Source organism: Leptosomus discolor, chromosome 2, assembly GCF_034619465.1.
Source record: "Leptosomus discolor isolate bLepDis1 chromosome 2, bLepDis1.hap2, whole genome shotgun sequence".
NCBI classification, from domain to species: Eukaryota; Metazoa; Chordata; class Aves; order Leptosomiformes; family Leptosomidae; genus Leptosomus; species Leptosomus discolor.
In genome coordinates this window covers 43,676,706-43,700,101 of record NC_141392.1, presented here as the reverse complement: position 1 = coordinate 43,700,101, position 23,396 = coordinate 43,676,706, and the positions used below count along the sequence as shown (strand labels likewise).

Here is a 23,396-nt window from a genome sequence, read left to right as displayed (position 1 = left end):
ATGTTAGACATCAGATGTTTATACAAAGCCCTCTGTGAAACCGATGAGCACTGCTAACACCTGAAGTAACACCGATACCGAACAATATTGAGAGGAAGAAGTAGAAGGTGGTCCTAATAGTTGCTAGCCTAATTTCTCTAGGGCATACATCTAATCGAACACAGCAGCTGAAAGCATAACTATGGTTTGGTCTCCATCCTGGGGAACGGGAGAAAGTTCTCAGAACAGAAACCAACGCAGCATTGACAGTCGGGTCTTCAGCATGTCTGCACCCACTGCTGGGTTTTCATCCAGGTAAGCGTGAGCATCCTTACCTGCGCTCTGTAACAGGCACGTCTGTGTCCAGCCCCCTTTGCTTAATCAGCAGGACACAAAGGCGGTGCCTCCAGCCGGCACGCAGTTACAGCCATGTTACACATCCCATTTTCCTGATAAAACTAGTGGCTGCTTAAAAACCAGGAAGCAAGGCAAAGTACTGTTGTTTTTTTTTTAATATATATACTTTAAGCGGTTTTCCAAATGAAACTCAACGAAGCAGATGTTCAACAGAGGCTGCCACCACTGAATTTCAAAAAACCTTCCTGGCAGTCATCTTCTCGAAGGAAGACTGTACTTGGTACTAGAGGCCTGCAGAAAGCCAGCGGTGCGCCCTCTGCGCAGCCCCCACAGCGGCTCCCACCCAGGCAGCCTGGCACAGCTTTACCACCCTGCCGCAGCGCTGCGGAGCCTGCTCAGCTGCGGTGTCCGGCGGGGAGAAACGCCCCGCTTTCCCTGCTCAGGAACAGGCTGGCCTGACACTCACAAGTACTTGGTGCGGTCACAGCTCAGTGGCACAACTGTGTCAATGCAGCACGTTCCCCTTCTTTTTGCAAACAGGTTCAAGCGTTGCTGAATTCGGTCAGGAGCACGAGCAGGTAGAAGCTTTAGTGAGCTGCTAAGAGTTGTCACCTCAGACAAGAGCCCCATAAGGGAGGAATTACAGTTGAGTGGCAGATCTGTTAACAGACTCCACACATTCACAGCTGAAGCTGACATCTTGAAGCACCAAGTAGATAAAAGTTGCATCTGACACCTGAACTCACTTTAGATTCGGTATCTTTCACTCTAACAAGTCACAGCAGGAAGGGTGCAACCCCCTCCAGACTGAGGGGCACCTGCTTTGCTAATCCTTTTATACTTCTGAGGGGATTTCAGTACTGTTCACTACACCTCACACTTGCCTCTCCTGAAGACTGTACCTATTAGAGAACTTACACTTGAAGATGTCACCCCTAGATAAAGGTCTCCACAGACATACAGAAAAGATGACGTTTTGTCCAACTCTTTTTCTCTCCCAGCACAAGTTGTCACTTCCTTTTGTCAGTAACCTAGTAAAATTACTTGATACCTTAACAAGGCACTTCTGCAGCGAGACTCAGCAAAACTCCTTTCTCAGTCTGCAGAAGAAACCATTATTGATCCTCATAAGTTCATTCAACGGCCATTCTAAGGCAAACCTAGAAATATGGTACTAGAACACGAAGCATGTTACACTCAACAGTGTATCTTATACCTCAGGAGAAGGGGAGGTTCGTATTACAAATGAAACATATCTTCAGGGAAAACTTCAAGTATCTGAAGTTTCTTTTTGGTCTAATTAAGGTCAAGAAAAGGTCCCGTTCTGATCTCCCAGTGCTTTCCATAGCATGGTAGATGAGCAGACTCCAACAAACTGCCTTTTCGCTTACAGCATTCATATTAGTCTCCCTCAGAAACAGCTTGGTACGTTCTACCCCATCATAAATTTGGTCAATTGCTGACATGCTGGTGATCTGTCAAAGACACCTCTCCCATGCCTGAGGGTGACTCATCTTTTGACTACAGTTTTAAAAGAACAGACTAGCAGTAACTCAAGATAAGCATGTTCTCTCCAAGATGAGCCAAAGTTCTGAAGTAGGATACCTGGACCATTTGATTTTCCTGAAATGCTCTAGATGATTAGCTAAATAAGCTTTTTAAATGGCGATTTAAAATTAATGAACAAAACCACCACACAATATGAAGTGGCATCAGAAAAGGTCTACTAACTGACAGCACAACCTAAGTACTGCTCAATCCAAAGCGTTCCCTTCCCAGTTTGACTGCCATCTCATCCCTGGTTTCTATCAGAGTAAGCTGATCTTTTCAGAATTCACAAGAACTCTGTTAAGTTTCTCTAAGAATACAGGAATTAATAGATTATAAGGAGCACTGGACAACAAACAAGAAACTCGTTTGAACTAGAGAGAGCTTAATAAGGTTTAGGTGAAGAATGCAAAGTTTGAGTTCAGACACATGCTCAGAGGAGCAGAAGGAAGGGAGACCATCACTCAAGTCACCTCAAGGGCCAGATACATTAACATTCTGCTCAGGAAGTTAAGGTCTACACACACCAGAACCAGCTCTCAGAGAAGCCTAACATTCATTTGCACTTTCACGCTCAAGTCTAAATATACAAAATGTCACCAAGTTGAAAGGTAGGAGAGCTTGGAAGGATCCCCCCAAACCATTCAGAAGACTCCTGTACACTCAATGGTTACCCACAAAGCTAACACATAACCAGAAAACTCTGGCCAAGGAGCAGGCCCGTGGTAGGCAGCAACACAAAGGTAGCACCAGGAAGAAAGAGGGCAATCTCTTTGGTATAGCACCCTCAGCTTTTACAGCCAGGAACATACTCCAGAAGAGCTTTCCCTACATCGGCTGGAAGAGCAGCCCAGGCAGCTTATACATAGTGCTATTTTTCCTTTTGCAAGTTGGTTTCCATCTTGTCATCAAGTTCCTGACCTTTTACCTTGCTAGAATGAACCTATCTTACCTTCACTTGCCTTGTGGTAAAGGTAGTCCCAAGAAAAATTAACAGGCACCAGACAATCAGGGTTTTTCTACAGACTAGAGAACACGTGCCCACCACTCAGATCTTTGAGCTCATCACAAGATAGCCGGCTATTCTGCACACACATGCTCCCACACCCCTTATTAAATGACCTTAGAAGTAAGCAACAGTCAGTACCAGATTTGTGGAGCAAGATGCCTCTAGCAGCAAAGGCCAGCTTTTCTTCAGCAAGCAGGCAACAGGAAGGCACATCGTGCTGCTGTGCTGTGTTGAATGTTGTAGCAGCATAGCGTTTGTGCTATATTGGACGTTACACCAGTGTAGCGATGCATACCATGGATGGAAGGGAAGAGACGGGCTATTTTGATCCTCCCAGTTATTCACAAGTGTAATACAGGCTGGGGAACTTCCCTCAAGAATTCATGAATGAGATCGACCATTTCAGACAGCAGCAAAACAGGTAGCAATGCTTGTCATTCACTGACTTCAAAATAAAGCCCAGACTAGAAAAGCAATTTTGTTTCTCCTGTTTACCCCACTTCCTCAAGCCCACTAGAAAAAACACAGCAGCTTCCAAAAAAAAAAAAAAAAAAAAGTAACCTTTACAATTCTAGTATGTACTTGCCTTTTAACTTTACTGTACTGCTGGAATACTTTTATTTACTTAAGCACCATGACGAAGACTTATACAACACATTTTAAAACTAGGCAAGATATTTAGCAAGTTCAACTCATTGTAAAGGCACACTCTGGAAAGCTATTGCAAAGGACTGATTTCTGTATTCTGAGATTCAAAGTTTTACACATACAAAAGTCCTGCTTTTTATAACTAGCTTCCACAGGCAGAAAAGGGGAATCCACATGAAAACAGACTTAAAGCAGTAAACCGTTCACTAAAGACATGGTATCTCTTAAAGACAAGTTAAAAAAACAACTCACTTTCCCCACCAAATGTTTGGCCTGTCCAATTTTTTCTGCATTATCCTGTTAAAAACAGCCTCCAAATCAATGTAACAGTCATCATCTGTCTTCAGCAACAAATCAAAACTCGTTGATTCAACTGTCCTGTAGCCAAAAAGAAAAGTGATGAGATGCTGCGCTGCAGCCCACAAACTACAGTTACGCAACAGAACACTCCACAAGCGTTTTTTGGGAAGCAGAGGGGGAAGAAAGAGGGAAGGAATGTCTTTCCTGCCCTTGACTTTCCCTATTGACCAAGGCTGACCGCTCATCCTACAGAAAGGAGATGCAGCTGTATCCTGTGATGATGCTACAACATGGATTCGTGTACGAGCTAAAGAAAACAAACTTCAAGTTTTGTTCTCCAGGACAGATGGTGGATTTACTAATGAATCCATCTTAAACAGTATCGACCCCAGAAGGATATGAATCCCTGAAGATGAGGGCGGCACAGCTGTTAAAAGCCAGTGGCTACATGTCAGTAGCCCACTCTTTGGGATAAGACCGTCTGTTCAAGGGCAAAACAACTGTAGAAGGTTGTAAGAAACATCTGTGGAAACAACTTGGTACTTACTCTTCCCTCAGTAAAGTATCCTTCAAATATGAAAAAAAGTAATCTTTATCTGTCTGAAATACTTGAATATCTCTAGCTTGAGATCCTAGGGATTATTCCTGGGTTCAGTAACAAACATTGTTTTTAAGGGTCATTTCTCTTAACAAGAAAAGCATTTTCCTTAACCCTTCTAATTACTAAATCTTGAAAAATTTGCTAACCTGTAAGAAATTATCACAAAGATCCAAGTCTTGACATTTAAACTCCCTTTTTAGAACTGAAAGCATGGTTCAGTTTTTCAGTTACATTCATAACCATGAAATTTATTAAATAAGTGCATAATCTTGCAAGCAACTAAAACTGTCAGCTGTATTTCTACTCCACAGCAATATCAATTAATTGGAACAGTTGTCTCACAGTAATGGAAAGAAGTGCAAATTAGAGGTAATAACGTATTAGATTCACCACAGACTATGAAAATTCTTCCTCTCAGCCTTCCATCCCCCCTGTACACAAGCTTCCTATCCTTCCCCTCTGCTCAGCACTGGGGAGGCCACACCTGGAGTACAGCGTGCAGTCTTAGGCTCCTCAATATGAGAGAGACACGGGCACACTGGATGGACAGTCCAGCAAAGGGCCACCAAGACGATTAAGGGACTGAATTTTCTCTCCTGTGAGGAAAGGCTGAGGGACTGGAGAAGAGAAGGCTCAGGGGGGAGCTCATCGACATATGTAAATACCTGAAGGGAGGATGCAAAGAGGTGGAGCCAGGCTCTTTTCAGTGGTGCCCAGTGACAGGACCAGAATCAACAGCCACAAACTGAAACACTAAGTATACACGCTCGCCAAAAGCCACCCTTTAAAAGACTAAAGCTGCTAGTTTTCAGTCAAAAATTAATTAAAAGAAATTACAAGGAGACGTGAAAATTTTCACACCTGGACTCAGAGCAGAAGCCTGTCTTGCCACTTGCCAGCTCTTGCTTATCTGAGGCACCAAGGGTCAGCATTCAAGAAATATACATTCTGTTACTTTACTCACTACATGCCTCCAAAACTGAGAGAGAGAAATACAACTTAATGAATTAAATCACATAAGGTATGTATTTCATGGTAACTGCCAGGTAACGTAACAAGCTGGATCACCTCACACTACGAACAGCAGCATTCACAAAAGGAAATACTTTCTTTTCGACTTACCATCGGTAGAAGTTCAGCAGTTTGGCTGGAACATTTCTGTAAGTGTCAATAACATCTACAAAAATGATATCATCATAGGTACTGCTTTCTTCCTTCAATAAAGCATCTTCTTTTTCAAGATTTTTTATGTGACTTGTAAACCTTTCTGGGCGAGTATGGAGGCTTTTTAAAAGAGCATCACCTTCTGAAAGAAACAGCACCCATCATTAAACAAAGATGCACGCCTGCATACTATTTCACGTGTTTCTCTTGGATCATACATGACACACGGACAAAAAGAAGTGTTCAACTCAATGGCGTTATGAAAATCCTAAATTAATTTAAAAATTTCTATGAAGTGTATAATACTTTTAACAGAACTTTTTAAAAACAAAACAAAAAAGAAATATATTTTTGCATAAGTTTCAATACAAAAAGTAAAAAAAGCATTCTCTTCAGTAATAAAAGGCTTCAACTTTTTAAGGTTCTTCAATATAAAGAGCTGTTGGGACTTCACTATTACTCTTACTGGTAGAGTAAAATAGCTACTGCTATATCGATTACCCCTAAGCATGCATAGCTAGCATAAAAAAATAAACCTCAAAACAAACCAAAAAATTCCTATGCTAAATACAATCAAGTTGGCATTGCTTTGATGTGGCATAGGTGGTCCCTGCTGAACCACATCACGTAACTGACCTGCAGGTAAACGCTAAAACAATACTGCAAGAATACTGAAATTCTGGGTAAGGAGCTAGTTCGTGGCACTGTAGAACTTCTTGACAAACAGGATGGCAGGGCTTTTTAGGCTCCTACAGAGATGACCAGACAACAGGACTGCCCAGTTCTATCTGCCAGGCCTAGCTACAAAAACACAGGAGAAACGCTCTGGAAGTCCCTGCTTATGCTGGCTACGATGGACCAATAAGGGTACATCGACTCTAGTGCTACGTGGCCAAAATCTTAAAGGGCTCCTACAGGGTGTCTGAACATTCCGCTGAAACAGGTGTAAACCAGCAACAACAGGGGTGGAAAAGCAGGCTATGTTAGGCAGTCACTGTTTGTCGGTAGCCAATATTAAACATCACGACACAGTACTTCTAACGGTAGCAGGACTGGAAAAAAAATGTGAAAATTATCCACAGATAGATTCCATTACACAACATTTTTTAACTTGGGTTTGGGTAACAAAACACAAGGACAGAAAAGAGAGTCTAGACGCAAATGGTATTTCTGTCAATAAAGAGACAAAGAGATGCAAGTCAATTGGAGTGGCTGACAAAGGGCAAGCAAAGAAACCACATCGTGACATCAACATTAGGCATAAAAAACCCAGAAAGAAATTAATTGTTTCTACTAAAAGAACACTTAAGGTGATCAAGTTCATAGAGCACAAGTTTTACCTCAGAAATGTAATTTAAAGTTGGTGCTTTATCATAACATCAAATGAGATGCTGCATTTTGCCGACTTACCTTGAATAGTGTAGATAAAGCCACCTGCTATTCCCTCCACACCTTCGGTGAGTTCATGTGGCAGTGACCCTTCCCCTGCCTGATAGAGACAGATTAATGGAAAGAAATAAATCAGTTCACCTCTCATTACTGATGTGTTTTTCCCTACAATGTTAAGGTGTGAAGTTTTCTGGCAACTGAGAATGAAATTAATTTAAAGCTCTTCTGGTTTAGGTACCTGCAATAACAAAAGACTAGTATTTTTGACTGTAATGTTTTGTGGCATTTTTTTGAGGTTTCACCTAAAGCTAGTGGTACCACTGAAGCTTTTAGAAAACTAGTTTCAGAGCTGAGAGCAAAACGTAAAGTTATTCTGGCTAAATTACAACAGCACAGCATGTTTAAGCAAGCAGCGTTTTGACAGGAAGAGACAAAAAGCAGAAAACTGGCTTAATCCCATTGATTGGAATTTCAGCATAGGATTTTTGGCCCACATTTTGCCATCTCTGATATACTGCTAATGCTTCACATCTGACAAAGACTACAGATGAACTTTACTCCCTTCAAAATAAAAGAAAATGCCACTTACTGGCATCATTTTTTACATGCCCTTGTCCTTTTCCAAGGGATAGCAAACTTCCCCTCTGAGACAACAGGAGAAGTCCAACTGAATTAACGAATTACAGAGAAACAAAGGAAAGCAAAATGCTAAATACACAAGACTTACAGGAGAAGTAGAAACACGGTGGAAGGGAATGGGAGATGACTCACCGTAATGACTCTGAAAACACCCCCTCCATCATTCACTGTTACTTTATGAAGGTTTCTTGAAACAAGGCCCTGAAGATCCTGGCTTTCCCACACAATGGTACCTTCAAAGCTCTGGTAAGAGAGCAAAACACTGTCATGCAGGTATTCAAAGACTTCAGAGGATAAAAATCAAACAGTTTAGGGTTTGGGTTTTTTTATTTTACAATAGTCAACTTCACGCAACATATAACTTGAATGCACAACATAGATGTTTTACTTACACTTCAGTAAAAGTAAGTTACACATAAAAGAAATACATCTGCAAAACTCAGTAACACATAATCATGCTTTTAAGGCTAATCATGAATCTCTATTATTACTAACATTAAACTCCCAGAAATCTAGTGTAAAAGGCTTTGGCTTTCTAACATCATTAAGGTGGCATTTAAAGGTGGCCTGAAGTGAATTTTTAAAAATCAACTATAAAATCCCATATTATAAAGAGAGTATGTTAAAACAACTAAAAAGCAAGGTGTATTTCCAAGTCTGTCTGCCAAAACCAGAGATCAGAGACGCAATCCTGACATCAGCAAAACTCAAAGGAAAATACAGCCACCTTCACCCTGGCAAAGCTGTCCAGCTGCTGTAGGAGAGTCAGAGAACCCTGACCTCACATCCCGGCTGGCAGGAAAAGGAGCGGGAAGTTATGTCGCTCCACGGTTGGGGGGTGTATGTGTGTGTTTCAAAACTAACAGTCCGACTATTACCCACTTTATGTCAGACTTTCTGAAGACCCCCCGAGAACATGCCAAGGGACAAGTGGTATGCTGTACAGGTAAAAGTACCAGTAATATTATATTTTTTAAAGCAATTTCACCCTTATGAGAAGGTAGTCCAGAGTAGTTATAGCGTGCTTATACTCCTGACTGCTAGATGAACACATTCCGTTCAGATTCTCCCAGTTTCATAGGAAAAACACTGGTAGCCAGTGTGGACCTTGGAAAAGAAAACCAACTTGTTTCAACTATTTGAAGATGCATCTCTGTTGCTGCAGAAAGACTGCTTACTTGTATTAAGCTCTCTGCTCTTCCCTATTTTAGCTTCCTTGTACTCTGAAAACCTTCTCCAGTTACTGACGCACTATTAAATCTAGCTCAGAGTTCAGGTCAATTCTTTGCTTTCCTCCAGAAGTAGGCCTTAACATCCGCTGCAGTCTCGGTATTTAATGACAGCTGCGCATTTCAGAAGTCTCCCATCTATTATTTATAATGCCAGCTTTATAACCTAATAAAAGAGCTAGCCAGTGTTTATTCAAGCCTGACTTGCATGCTCAATACCTTCCCCTTGTTTCTTAAATTACCTGTCAGTTATCAAAAGAAATGGACCATTACTAAGATTTTATTTTTTTTTAGTGGCAGGACCCCTGAAGAGTAAAACCCATACACTCAATTTCTCTGTTTGCAGTGGCTGTCATCTCCCATTCCACTGTTTTTTTGCTGTAGGGACTGGGCTCTAATCCCACTTCTGTGCCTTGTTTACAGACATAAAACTTCAGTAAGTTGTTCAGTGAGCCTGAGAGTCCTTTCGCTCCTCAGCAACCAGAAACATTAAAGTTCTCCCCACTGACCATTACTGATACTGACTTCAAACACACACCAAGAGTCTTAATCAGTTATTACCACTGAACTCAGTGCACGATGTCCTAAAGCTGCCAACTATCATTATTTTCCAGGTTGACAGACTTGTAAGCAAATTTTCTGATGAATTCAGCCTTCAGCTATTCCTACTCTAAGCTAATGAAAGCTGAGGCCTGAAAATGCCTAAAGCAAAACATTAGTGGCACACCTGAGACTACATCATCTGTTCTTCCCCATTTAAATTCCAGCCTTGCTGCTGCCAGAGCGCAGTGGCATTTACAGTGAATACCGAACAGGTGCACTGACATAATGCAGCACTGCCAAACTCCTTTCCTAATGTTTAACAGTGCTGTGCCTTTTTGCTTCTCCAACTACTCCCCACTAGTAATATAAAGCACGCATAGTATGGAGTCCCATTTTCGTGCAAGCGACCCGTGGCTTTTTGACAAAAGAAGGGTATTGCTAGACTTGGCTGTAAGAGCCTCCGTGTGAGTTTGTTATCTGCTAGCGGTTCTGCTCTTCTGCGCTTTCAGTCGTTCCAAAGCTGAATGATCGATTCTGCCTCTGACAATCTGGCCTGCCAGATGCTTATTCTCATGCTGCATCTCCTTTCCCCAAGACGAGCAGAAAGAGCAGCACTTCAGCTGGAAGATGAATGAAGCTCTTCAGCAGTCTGTACAATCCATTACTTATTGAAGGTGGAAAGGCAGAGAATAGATACTGTCTCAGAAATCATCTTGCGACAATTAAACAGTTCACCAAATTTACTGCTCTCAAACAAGCAGATAGGAACACATGGGCATTCTATCTCCTCTGAATCATCTTGTACGGTTCAGCATCCTCGGTATCACAGGAGACTACATGCTGTGCATAAGCCCTATTAATCTACATTAGAAACATCATGCTACCTTGTAAGCATTCAGCACGTGACATGTATCAGATTAAGGAAGCCCACACAAGGAAATATATGAATACTAATATCCCTTTCTAAATGAAATACTTCCCATCTGCCTCTAAGCAAGAACGCAGCCATTTACAGCAAAATTACAACTGCCTAGAATTTTAGTATCTCGGAACAAAGTCTTACAGGGAAAAGGCTTACATGTTACACTACTGAATTACTGGGTAACCAATACTCTTTTTTAAAAAGTAAAAAAAACTGAATCATTTTGATATCAAATTAGATTGTCAAAACATTAAAAAAAAAGACTGCAAGAGATCTGCTCACCCAAAGGATGTCCTGCCAGCATAACAAACTTGCATAGTATTCAGTAAAAACTGTTTAAGACGATAAATCAATTATTCGGCTGCAAATTCCCCTTAAAAATAACAGGTTTCCAAATGCATTCATTCTTAGAGAGCCAGGAGAATAAATCAGGGGTTAAACTGACCCCAAACATCCTCTCCCCCACCCCCCTTTCAGTCTTCTCTTGCTCCGTTCTTTTATAAAATGCTTAATTTCTTGCATAACAAAACAACCCAGACCCAAAGACAACCTACAGAAATAGCAGCAAGGGTACAGTCATAAAGGAGAACATTTAAATAAAGGGAAACAGCTTAAAATGGCAGCTGACATATCTAGTGAGAGATCACTGGTTCTCTGGGAACAATTCCTGGTACCTGGGAGGGTCTGCTGAACTAGAATTCTCATTCTGAGTCAACCCGTATTCACTAAATCTTCACTGTAACAGTATCATGTTTCTTTCTACCTATATTCTGTTTCTTCTGTGTTTAATCACCTTCCTTCCTAAGCAGCCACAAGTAGGTTCTATACACCTATACCAAAATGCTACTCCTGGACTGCACCCCCAATCCCAAAGAGGATTAAAAAAAAACCAACAAAAAACCCAAACCTTTAGACCCTGCCTCATTACCTTAGCTAATGGTATCTCTGGTCAAGCAAGAATGCTAACACTCATTATTGTCCAAAAAGCAATCTTCTCCCAAATTTCTGAGGACCACCCATTTAAAAAAAAAAAAAAAAGGCACCAAAAAACTCGTTCCTGCCGTAGGATGTTGACAGGTTTTAAAAACCCAAATGTCAGTCTTTTGTGCACCACATACTCCATCTAGTATATTACAGTTAGACCCTACTAAAGATCACCTTGAAGTTCCAATTCTTGTTTCCTTGCGTGGTTCAACGAACGAAAAATTCCTCCTAGTGCTGCCAGAAAAGGAATAACCAAAATTTCAGTAGCCCTCAGTAAGAGCTTCTCTATTATAACTATGCAACTAATAATGTCATCGCAAATGTAACACACTGTTACTTGCTATTATGTCCAAGACATCATAAGCAGAAACCTCTTTTCCAGCTGTTCCCTAGAAATCTGTGCCATCCTCCCCTCCCTACCTCGTGTACTAATGTCTGAAAAAGCAGGAGGCAGAAAGAAGTGTCCCATTCTCTGGTAAACTCTCCCACTGAATTGAAACAGGTACAATTTTAACTCAGAAATTGAGAAGGATTCTGAAACTGCTACTATTTGTCAATGTAATTTTTTTAATCAATTTGTATTTTTCAGGCTCTTGCTTTATAACTACGGGTGATAATGAGATGGTGAAAAAGAAATTCTGGATTTCAGCATACTCCCTCAACTATCATTCTAGAGGTTTTAATTTGCCCTTTTCTGCCTCAAGCAAAGGCCAGTTTTATCAGTCAGTCTCTCCAGCTGACTTAAATGAACTGCAGGCAGTTCTGATACTGCACGTACCTCCGGCAAAATGAACTGCTCTACTGGCTTGTACCACAATCTGTTCACTTGCACTCCACAGCTTGGTGGACTAAAGCGAGCACTAAAGAGAGCTTCCTGTGAAAAACAAAACAACAAAGCACACATTAAAAGTGCTGTGAGATTATGCAGATCTCGATCATCTCAGTTAGTCACAATAGAAAGCAGCTTATTGATTATATAAAACTTAGTGAAAGTTTTGTTCTCCCAACAGTCTCAGACTCCACACAACTTGAGAGATGGATGGATATGGTGGAAGCAAGGAACAATGGAAAAAAAGTGCAAGTTCAACTAGAATCAGAGCCAATCATCTGGAAGACTCAGACTCATCTCCCAGTTTACAGACTTTCTATCCTCTGTTTAAATAGCTGACTGCTATTAACTGCAACAGAGGATGCTGACCCCTAAAACCGAATTGCTACTATATTACATAGGCCACCAAATGCTCTTACATAATAACAAATTACAAAGATGCTGCATTGCCAGATTCACAATCTTCAGAAAACAGTCTCCGAGCACTCCTATGATACCAATTTTTCTCCTTCACTGGCAGTAAAAAGCTACTGCAGATCAAGGTATTAGGGTCTCAACGTTTAGAATTCTACCATTTAGCAAACATAAACCTAATTGCAGTACATGTTATTTTTTTGCTATTATAAACCCAAGTCTTTAGAAGTTCATCATAAAAGCCATACTTCAGTACATTTTCTGTACTTAATTTTAATTATTAGCTTAAATTTAAAATTCTTTCTATTGTAGCATAGCCAGAAGTCTTGAAATCGGACTACCAATTTTTTCAATAGGGATAAATGCAATATACCAAATTCATTAATCATGCTCAATGATTTTTTTCCTCCAGGTTAGCACTAAGCTATTCTATCAAACTTGTAACAGCTTGGGAGTGGGGGGGAATTATCACTGAAGTGTAATAACCTGTAAATAATACCAGTGTCTAGAAATCTCAAAATGTCTTGCCCAAAGACAGACAAGAAAAAATTACAGCTGTCCTGCATCTCTCTGCTTGAAGGCACCAAATATGTCTTTCTGCACATGTGCTTTAAATATACTCAAGTTTATTTTTTTATTCCTTAGTACCTATCAATACTTTAGAACTTCAAATGCAATCAAAATTGTGTCTCAGAGTCAGATGTAAGTGCTCTTTCAAAAGGGCATTTAAATTAACTCATGGCACTTTGTGAATGTCATCTTCTCCTCATCCGAGATGTGTGCACATATATATATATATATATATATATATATATATATATATAAATAAAAGTGAAATAAGAATTTACAAAGCAACAGCAGAAAAGCATAATTCATAGGCTTGTCAGTTAAATACTTTTTTCTAAATCATCAACACAGCATGTCGCTTTCTGTAAGAACTTAATCCACAATAAAGAGACAACATGCTTTAGTCCACTTTCAAAAGGTATGTACAATACTCTACCTCATGTTCTGCCTGGTACAGTTTTACAGTGATGTTCCTCTGGAATCCCACACCATCAGCCTCATAAAATACCCCAAGACTGGTAATGACAATGGGGTAAAGTACACGAAAGTTCACACTGACAATTCTGTCCTCAGATAGCACAGAAGGTACGTCTTCAGGGAGGACGAATGCTTCAATTTCCTGATTCAAAACTGTATGAAAAAGAAAGGACAGAGGTAATGTGAGAAGACTTCGTAGTTCATAGTTCTTGAACTGGATACAGACAAACCACAATGGATACATGCAAAGCATTCTGATTAATTAGCAGGGCTCACAAGGGCACAAGGATTATCAAACGCTGGAGAAGAAGAAAGCACGAGAAACTCAGTGATGCAACAATCTGCAGGCTACCAGCAATTGCAAGTCAATGCTACATATCCACAGGGAAAGGACTAGAAACACAATAAATCCACCGAGTGAAGATAAAAATGCCATTTGACTGCATGAGTATCTGTATATTAGCATACTAAAATAATTACTCATGTATGAAAACGGCATACACCTCCACTTAACTCGGCTGCCTGCTTTTTGGCATTATCGCCTCCCTAAGCCTTGAGGTACTATTTATTCTTGGGAGACTCGTTAAGCAGTGGATGTTGCCATTCAAAGAGAAAGTAACAGAAGTTTCATTTTATGGTGAATCATTGGCTTAAGTGCCAAGCAGTCCTTAGTTAACTTGCAATTAAAGAGCAAAAATTAAATAGAAGAAAAAGGTGACAGGAAGAATTTACAATTTTAGTTAGGAATTTTTGCATGACAGCATTTCATTTTTCCCCGTGGTACATTTCTTAATTGTTGTCTCTCTAGAACAGAATCTGAAAAACCTATCAGCCAGACTTGCTTAGAATTCACTTTGTCACCAGAGAAGTCCATCTGACACTCCAGATTCTGGCACCTTGCTATTTTCTTCACATATGACACTAGACTGGGTCATTCTGGCTCTATCCAACTTCATTTTAACACAGAGATGAAGTAAAAACGTATGTTATATGGAAGAGACTGTCGCCCAACACGAGGAAAATGCAAATCCATTAGAAGTCAATGACCTCCCCTCCACACCCCCAAAGATCTCTCCCTTTCACACCTGCACATGGTATTTACAGGAAGATTATGCAACTGTTAAGACAGCAAGTTCTAGGTGGCATTTATGTTTAAGACTGGCTGTCTCAGTCAAGCACAAAATGACTCAGAAAAGATGACTAGTTCTAGTTCAGACCACAGAGTTTTTAAAAGTTAACTTCTATACCTGGGTTACTGATGTTCAGAAGTTTGCAGGAGTAGGGGTCTTCTCTGTCCTCCACTGGCACAGCACAACCTTGCGCACCTATTATAAACTTCACAAGGACACTAAAATAATTTGATTTTATTAACACCAGTTCTCTTCCCTCCTCCCTCCATCTTCAATAAACTTACTTCATCACAACAGCCTGTCTTTCACAGGATTAAGATTTTGAACCCCTTAAAAATGGGCAATGAGAGGCCATATGTAGAGCAACCATGTGAATCCCCTCATAGGGGCTCAATTCCAAACCCACATGAGCATTTTCCATTTCATAATGAGGACGCAGGAAGATTGGCAACTAGGAATGGGACTCAAGACAGCCAGCATGCCAAACAGAAACAGACCTAAGGCAACACTGAAGGATCCTGAAGACCTGCCTTTCCCTGCCTGGCTTTGTTACTTAATTCAAGATTGTTTAAATATTCCGCACTCAAAAGGCAATGAAAAAAAATAAGAAGAAAAAACACATATAGCATCAAAGGAGGAACAAGTACTCCAGACTATCCCTTACAACAAAATGTCTCCATTTTGGGTTGTAGCAAAGCAACAGGTTGCTCTTTCCAGCCCCAGTAATGGTAGTGCCACAGTCAGGAGACAACAAGCAGTATGGAGAGCAAGAGGATCCACCTTAGCCTAGTCTTTTACCCAGCAGCTAAATACCCTCCTGGGACTCCATGTAAGCTACGAAAGGTCACATTTTTAGATCACTGAAGTAGCTATGCTTCACTCCAAACTGCATGCTGGCACCAAATTTGTGAATGGTGAATGCCTTTCAGTGCAAGGCAGGTACCAAGATGAGGCCTATCAAGAGGAGAATGTTTCCAGGAATGAACTGCAGCAGAACTTTCTCAGCAAGAACAGGGCTGGCTGTAGATTGTCAGGTCTATGAAAGTAAACAGGAAGGGTTCTGCTGGTCACTCATTCTGTAGCAGTCTGGTGCACCTAGTTCAGTGGGAAATAAACCTGAACTTTACAGCTGAAGCTGTTGTAAGAGTTTTTAGTGGCTCTCTCACCAAATGCGATCCTGCCTGCTTTCAAGTATCCTCAATTACTAAGCATTTCAAGTTGCATACCCTACAAAGCATATGTTGCAACACAAAAAAGGAAAAGTCTTATGCATCACTAATGAACAGTGGCAACTAATTGCAAAAACAAACAGCAGTGTACAATCAATTACATTTTATTCTTTGTATAAAAAATAGTTACAGCTCAGAACAAGAAGAATTCTTACACATTACTAAGCAGATTAAAAAAAAAAAAAAAGAGTACAAGATGCTCACAAATAAACAAAAAAAAAGTAATTACATTCAAAAAGAAAGGCTTAAATCAAGACATTTAACTATTATAGTCTTCCCCCCCACCACAAAGCTCCAAATTACAAAACACTAGAGATTACCGTTGGCTCAGTGCCGGATGTTGTTTCAGGTGCTTGAACCAAGTGTTCCTTATAATGCTGCGCAGTTCATGATTATGTCGAGCTGACAAAACACCTACAACAACATCATAATGTTTCAGCTTCCACTGAGGAAAGAAGGGGGCCAGTGGACCTAGAAATATGAAGTGACAAAGATTCAGTTTATACACATATTACCACAAGCCTGAGTTGCAAGCAGTAATTAAAATGCATCTCAAAAGCAAGAGTACTATGAACCTGAAACACTAAAACCAAGCAGAATTACTATTGCATTCACGGTTCAGAATCAGGGAAACATTTTCAACATGCCAAAACCTTTACTAGCAATCTAGGAAAACTTTACTGCAATGAACTAAGCAAGTCACTGCAGGCAAACAAAACTAATAAAACTGTGACTCACAAAGCAGGCAAGAACATAAACCTTGGTTTTGACTGACAGCATCTTGCATTCTTTAAATATTTGCCTGCCTGTCTTAGGAGCAAACTGCCCCCAAGAACATGCTCTTGCTGGGCTTCTCTTTCCTATCAGCCACCAGAAACCTTGTGGGCAAGACACAAGGTCCTACTGTTCCCTCTGCAAAACTCCCTAGACAGTCTGGGCCTTCTGCTTGCTCACTGATGTCTCCTCCAGCATGATGTATCCTCAAGCCTAGAGGCTTGTCATCACTGGTACCAGGCCTTCACTATTAGAATTCACCATTATTCTACCTAGGAAAAAAAAAAAACAAAAAAACCCAAAAAAACCAACCACATTTAAACAAGGCCTGTCAGATTCAGAAATATGCCCATTTCCCCCCTTCTTTTTAAAACTACTGCACCACCTTTCCGCCTCACCATTTCAGTCTAGGATGTCAAGGCCTATCATTTCTAACCTTTTGAAGTTGAACATCACTCTGCCTTCACACAGGGTATCGCATCCTTACACAGAGGAATGCTCTGGCTTTATTTGTTGCTGGATGTCACCACCGACACTTGTAATCCATGATTTAGCTTGTGCTGTTTTAATTTGGAGATCATGAAAGCTGGACTTGATCTCAAGCAAGATTATGACAAGATAAAGACCTGAGAAGCTCTGACTTAGGGCCTGCAGTCAGGCAAGTAGCTGAAGTTAATTTGCTTAGTTTCATTTATCAGACATTGTAGAGTTAAGAGAGATTTGTATTTAGATTTAGCAAAGGATTGCTTTCCTCTCTTTTCACTATTTTTTTTTTCATTAGGCTGCAGATAAAGAAAACAAATGTAAAGATGAGGGCTCTCTAAACTACTGCGTACAGCATATACAAGATTTTTTAAAAACTAATTTTAAAGAAATCAGAAATATCACCAAGTCTAAATTGTGTACTCCCACCAGAAAGAGTTGAATTATAATCCAGATTCTACCTTCAGTACCAGCATCTCCTTTCTCCACTTTGAGACTGAGAAGACAGATAGGTCTTGTTACATCTGCCCACTAACCTGGGACCTCACAGCACCTGCCACAAGAACTGCCGTGCCAGAGCACACCAGACATCCATCTAGCCCTATATTCCACCCTCACTGTGCAGCATGCAGTGGAGAGGCCTCGCGCAACATCAACATCAAGAGATTTCAGGATATTTTTTTTTTTTTTGCTTTAGGGGCTACTGATCATGGCTTGCACCTGACTCCCTAGTCCCAAAGCCAAACAAAACAGTGCTCTGCAACTGATTCTCAGAACAGCACAAGAGCAGGGCAAGGGATGTTTCCACACGCAAGCCTTTCCCAGTCAATTTTCCACTAAGTATTTTAGTTCTAAGCATGCAAACTCTGATTTTCTAGAAAAAGGTTAAGTTCCAAGTTATTTAAATGAATCTGTACTGATAACAGCTACAAGCTTATCAATAACTTAAACTGAATATTAACATGTTAACAGAAGTTTACATCAGCTTATGCTCAGACCGACTTAAAAACCCAAGCAGCAAGCCTCTAGTTCTATTCCTCAGTTTTTCACTGAAGTTAACTTTTACATCTCTTGTAACAACCATGCATTGCACTGCTGGCAAGGTTCAGGAATATGATTTGTTTGCTGACAGAGCAACAAACCTACTGCCCTGTACAATATCTGAGGAAACTTGTAAACCAAACGCATTGCTCAATACAAACACAATTTTATTTTTCCTTTATGCTGGTAAGTATCAATTGTCTGGAGACAGCATGTCTTCAGAGGTCATTACATAGCCAAGATCCGCCAGGTCTCCACAACAGCAGAGGTACATGAAACAGCCACATGTTTATAAGAATACAACTTCTAGCAAATTCCACTGTAGTCTCATAATTCCTTCTCACACATCCCTTTTCCTTCCTTGTTCTTCTTTCATTGTTTGATTATTGTTTAAACTTCCCTGCAGCCTTAACTGCAAGCCTTCCAGTATAAATCTCATAGGAGGGCTAACACGTTTGTAGACTGCACATGAGGTATTGTTTACACAGATTCATTTTTTTAAGATATCACTTCTAATTAGAAGCAGAACCACTTCATTAAATCAAAATTAAAGAAAAATAAAACTAAAAGCAGGAGTCTATGGGGTGACAACTCAGAATAGTGTAAGCTGGCTTAAATCAATTAAAAAAAAATAAAAATAAGCCACTCAAATATACATACTTTTAATTAGTTTATGTTTTAAAATGAGTGAAGTTTTTCCTTATGAACCATTCACATGGGAACAACATTAATGTAACAAGGTGCTTCAGAATTAGTATCCTACTACTTTTAGAACAGACAGCTCTTCCTTGTTTTAGGCCATCTTCAGGCTTAGTAAGGCAGCATTGCAGCGCTCTATATTCAGAAGACTGTCTTCTCTGTCCCAAGGGTTATGCCATTTTACTTTTAAAGCCACTGAAAATAGAAAAAAAAAAGAAAGCTTACTTTCACAAAAAGCTAATGAATAAGCTCTCTGCTAGGAAGTAGAAAACTTTGCTAACCACGGAAAAGCAGGAATAACACTTGCTAAACTTTCAGCAAAAGAGATTCATATGTTTCTCTCTCTGAACTAGCACTGTTTTAAAAAATGGAAGACAAAGTGAGAGGCACAGGGAAAAATAAAACACTATGGCTATTATTCATTTATAAGGATAACTCAGATATGTGCATATACATGCTCTGATGCAGCACAATTTAAGATAAAACACTGCTGACCTCCAAGTCAATAATAACAATTTATACAAGCAATCAATACTTGCCACTGGAGACCAAACTTACTTATCTTATGTTCTGTTTTTGTGCATTCTTAGGTCAAAATTTTAAGAGTTTATAATAGGCTTAAAAAATACATACTATATTGCTCTTACCTTGAACTGGTTGTGCAAGATAATTAAGCCTGTAAATTTTCCAAGACAGAAAAAAAGCCTGAAACCCCTGTACACTGCGGGGTGGGGGGGGTGGGGGGATCTTACGTGTCACATTCCACAATAAACCCTAAAACTGTTACTAACTGAAGGGATGTAGAAGGAGAGGAAGCTTTTACTTCTAGGGTCACGCTATCACTAGTTGCTTTGCTTTTGAATTCTCACTGTCATAAAGCTGTATCTCAGTTGCATCACCCAAACCAAGACTTCTCAGTGGAATCTAAGTAGCCAAATACGCAATGCCTAACCTACACTCTTTTAGCATCAAGAAAAAAATCACTTTCACTCTGCTGTCTTGCTTGAGGCTGTTAACCCACAACAAAAGCTTTAAAAACATGAAAGGATTCAGTCCTCTCTCAGCTGCTGAGATCCACTTAATTCTGTACAGCTCCTGTAAGGAGTACTTCTGTGAGCTCCAGGACTACCGAAGTCCAGTCTGTCAGAGTCTTGTGTCACATGGCTAAAAACAAGCTCCTACTGACGCTTTCTTGGGCTGTGATGTTTGTAAGGACAGGCTCCCACATAATTCTCTGATGTCTGACCATACATGTATTTCTATTAGTACAGTTCTTCACCTCAGTATGAGCTGCAGTAACTTTCACGGGATTCACATTCACTAATTTTCATGAAACCTGCTGAAAACGCTGGTCTTTGGGACCTACACCTGTCTGCCAAGCTTGACTGAGAACTACCAACAGATCAAAGTTAGGGGGAGACGCAGGAAAAGGTAAACAAATGCATCTAGAGAGCACAAAGCTGTGCCCTTAGAAGACAAGGCTAAAGACACAGAGGTGTGTCTCCTGCTGACTTGGCCATGAAAAGAGGTCACTGCTGACAGTCTGCTGGCCCTAGTCAGATTTTAACCACCTCAGCAGTAGTCAACAGCTCTTGAAGTTTTTCAAAATACCAAACTGCAAAGATTAATATGCATCTTTTCTTCCTGTGAGACTGATTCTCAAGTAAAATGTCAAGTTAAGCTGTTAATTATATTTACTGTCATTATAAGGAGACGAAAAGATGGAGAGATCATTTTGCTTGATTTTGTCAACAAACAAGGTAAATATCATCTTTCTGTACATAACTCTGCTGATGAGTCCCCTACCAACTACTACATGTGCCAGTCACTTTCAGTCAAGTTTGACATAGCGTGCAGTCCCCGAAGTGATAAGTTCCCACGTTTCACAGAACTGGACTGGACAGAGAAGAGACTTGTTAGTGCCTGCACTGAGAAACAGCAGTGTAGGCTCACCTGCCCCAGCAGGCACCAGAAAACCTCCACTGGAGACTGCTAGAATAAGTGAGCTCCACAGAAGGCTGGGCTTTGTATCTTCTGCTACCCATGCAGCTATCTTTTTTCTTTTTTGTTTTCCCTTTTAATAATCAATTAATGGAACTAAGTAGGCCAGGCAGAAGTTATTTAGAATATTCTCAACTAATCCACTTCATAAGATAAGACTAAAAAGCAACAACAACCCTCAAAAAAAAAAAAAAAAAAAAAAAAATTCCCAAACATGCTGGGTTATCTCTGACTATTCTTGTGACTTTGCAACCATATTGCTGTTTTTTACTGCCTTTTTCTTCCGTGCTGCTTTGCAAAAGATTCAAACAAACATGAAGGAAGGAATTAACTGAATATAAAGGTTTGTATTCACAGAATGCTGACACACACAGAAAAAGAACAAACCAAAGAGCAAAAGCAGCTCTTTCCCCCTCTCTAATCTTCTTCCCTTAAAGTAATCTGCTATAGCTCATCTGCATTACACGTTTCTCTGCAAGCAGAGCTACACGACCTCCCTGCAGTACTTACTTTATACCAGAGCTAAAAATGGCCAAGATGTGCACCCCTGGTTTCTGCAGGAGCACAGCACTCCTTGAGACAGATAAGCCTTTAGACAAGCTTTTAAACAAGCTTTACAGATTCAAAGAGGAAAATCTCTGTAGGCAGTTACCTCCACCGTTTGTTTTGTTTTGTTTTTTACATCAACAGCATTCCCTTAAAGAAACAGAACAGTAAGGTCTTTCTGAGTTGCAAAGTGACAGTAGTAATAGCAATGGGATGATAGTCCTCTAAAAACCATTAATGATACAGCCCTTGTCACTTGCACACTTTAGACAAATCTGGGAACAATGGCCAAAGCATCAGAAATGTAGGCACAGAAGGAATAAAGTAAATCCTTTTTGCAACACTGAAACTGACGTCCTTGATTTTTGTTTGTGGGTTTTTTTTGTTATTTGGGGTTTTTTGTTGTGGGGTTTGTTGTTTTTTTTTTCCTGCGCAGGAGGCGGGGAAGAACAGCAACTTTATGCTTTGAAAAGCAGTTACGAGTCCCTGGTGCCATGGAACAAAAGCCTGCTCCCAGGGAAGGCTACTTGCTCCCTTCTGGCTGTTCTACTCGTGGGCAATTTAGAAGAGAACTGGTGAAGAGCTCCCTTCAGAGCTCCCACAAGCCTTGCTCTTCAGCTCTGGCAGAACTGGCACTCTTTGCCCGCTGCTCCAACATCAAAACACAAAATTGCAACTCCAGTCCTGCTAGTTAGTAGCTTGCAATGTCTCGGGTATCAGTCCACAGAATAACTGCAAACAGTAAAAAAAAAAAAAAATCCCAATTCAGTTGGAAAATACTGTCAGCTTTGTTGGGGATTCTTTGTCAACTATTTCATGCCCATCAAAGGTAAGTGGATTATTTTTGATGGGGATGGCCCGTCCCTGGAAAACAATGTTACAGGAAGATCTCATAGATGAAGGCCGGTGAACTACTGGCATTTTAGGCAAAACTGCACAGCTACTGCCCAGGCCAAACCTGACCCGCTGATGGAAGGTTTTAATTTCCAAGGTTATCAGCCTATTAATCTTTACATGCCTACAAAAGATGAAATAACTTTGTGACCAAGCAGACTGCTCCCTGGCAGACAGGCTTAACAGATTTCAGACAACAGAAAGATACTTTTCTTAAGAAAGTATCACATTTTGGCAGAATTTGTCCTTACAGAGCACAGCACCACTCATAACCTCAGAGGGTGTTTCTACATTTCGTTATTTCAATACTGAAAAGCCAAAAGCAGGTTAAGCTCTCCCTCCTTCTCTCTCACTTGTCAAGTACACAGGCTAGTCCATGAGGTGGACAGCCCTAATTCTGCAAGGCAGATCACTAAACACCAGCCTAACCAAGCCTGTACACAGTTCCATTAGGCCAGTGTCTGAAGAAGTACGTGCTGAACCACAGGACAACAGATGGCATACAAGCAGTTTCTAGCAAATGGTGTTCTTTAATCTGTTGCATAATTATTCACTAGTAAAAGATTGAGTCTAATAAAACCAAAAGGGCCAATTCTTAGCTGCCACACACCCCCAGAAATCTAACAGGAACAATGTCTTAAAGGGCATTAGCATCAGCAAAGTAGCAGCATATTACATTGAATGTGTGGGGCTTTCTGATTAGGCACTATAACTGAAGCCCTACAGTGAGTAATTTCCTACTCAATAAGACTTGTGCCATCAATTAAAATCTACAATTAGCAATGAATCCACCTGGAGTGCTGAAAGCAGGTCTCTCTGTACTTTCGCAAGTTTCTGAGGTCATTTTATAATTAGCATTTATCTAAGATTTTTACAAAAATTAACTAAAGCTTCCTACCCACAAACTTCCTTTGGATAGCACTTGTTCGTAACCAGTTAGACAAGGACTTCAATTAAACCTAAAAGCATGTTCTTGCACAAGTCTCGCTCAGTGGTATGA

At 40.3% G+C, this 23,396-nt stretch overlaps 1 protein-coding gene across 1 annotated transcript in view; it reads right to left on the bottom strand.

The window, feature by feature from the left end:
* The window catches only part of B3GALNT2 (beta-1,3-N-acetylgalactosaminyltransferase 2), a 28,607-nt gene that overhangs the window by 2,084 nt on the left and 3,127 nt on the right, over positions 1-23,396 (bottom strand). Inside the window, exons 2-9 of the mRNA XM_086482346.1 lie at positions 16,279-16,429; positions 14,847-14,947; positions 13,559-13,752; positions 12,091-12,186; positions 7,767-7,877; positions 7,017-7,095; positions 5,565-5,748; positions 3,794-3,919 (exon numbers count right to left, since the gene is read on the bottom strand). Coding sequence (XP_086338472.1) covers positions 3,794-3,919; positions 5,565-5,748; positions 7,017-7,095; positions 7,767-7,877; positions 12,091-12,186; positions 13,559-13,752; positions 14,847-14,947; positions 16,279-16,429 — 1,042 coding nt within the window. The remainder of the gene's footprint in view (positions 1-3,793; positions 3,920-5,564; positions 5,749-7,016; positions 7,096-7,766; positions 7,878-12,090; positions 12,187-13,558; positions 13,753-14,846; positions 14,948-16,278; positions 16,430-23,396) is intronic.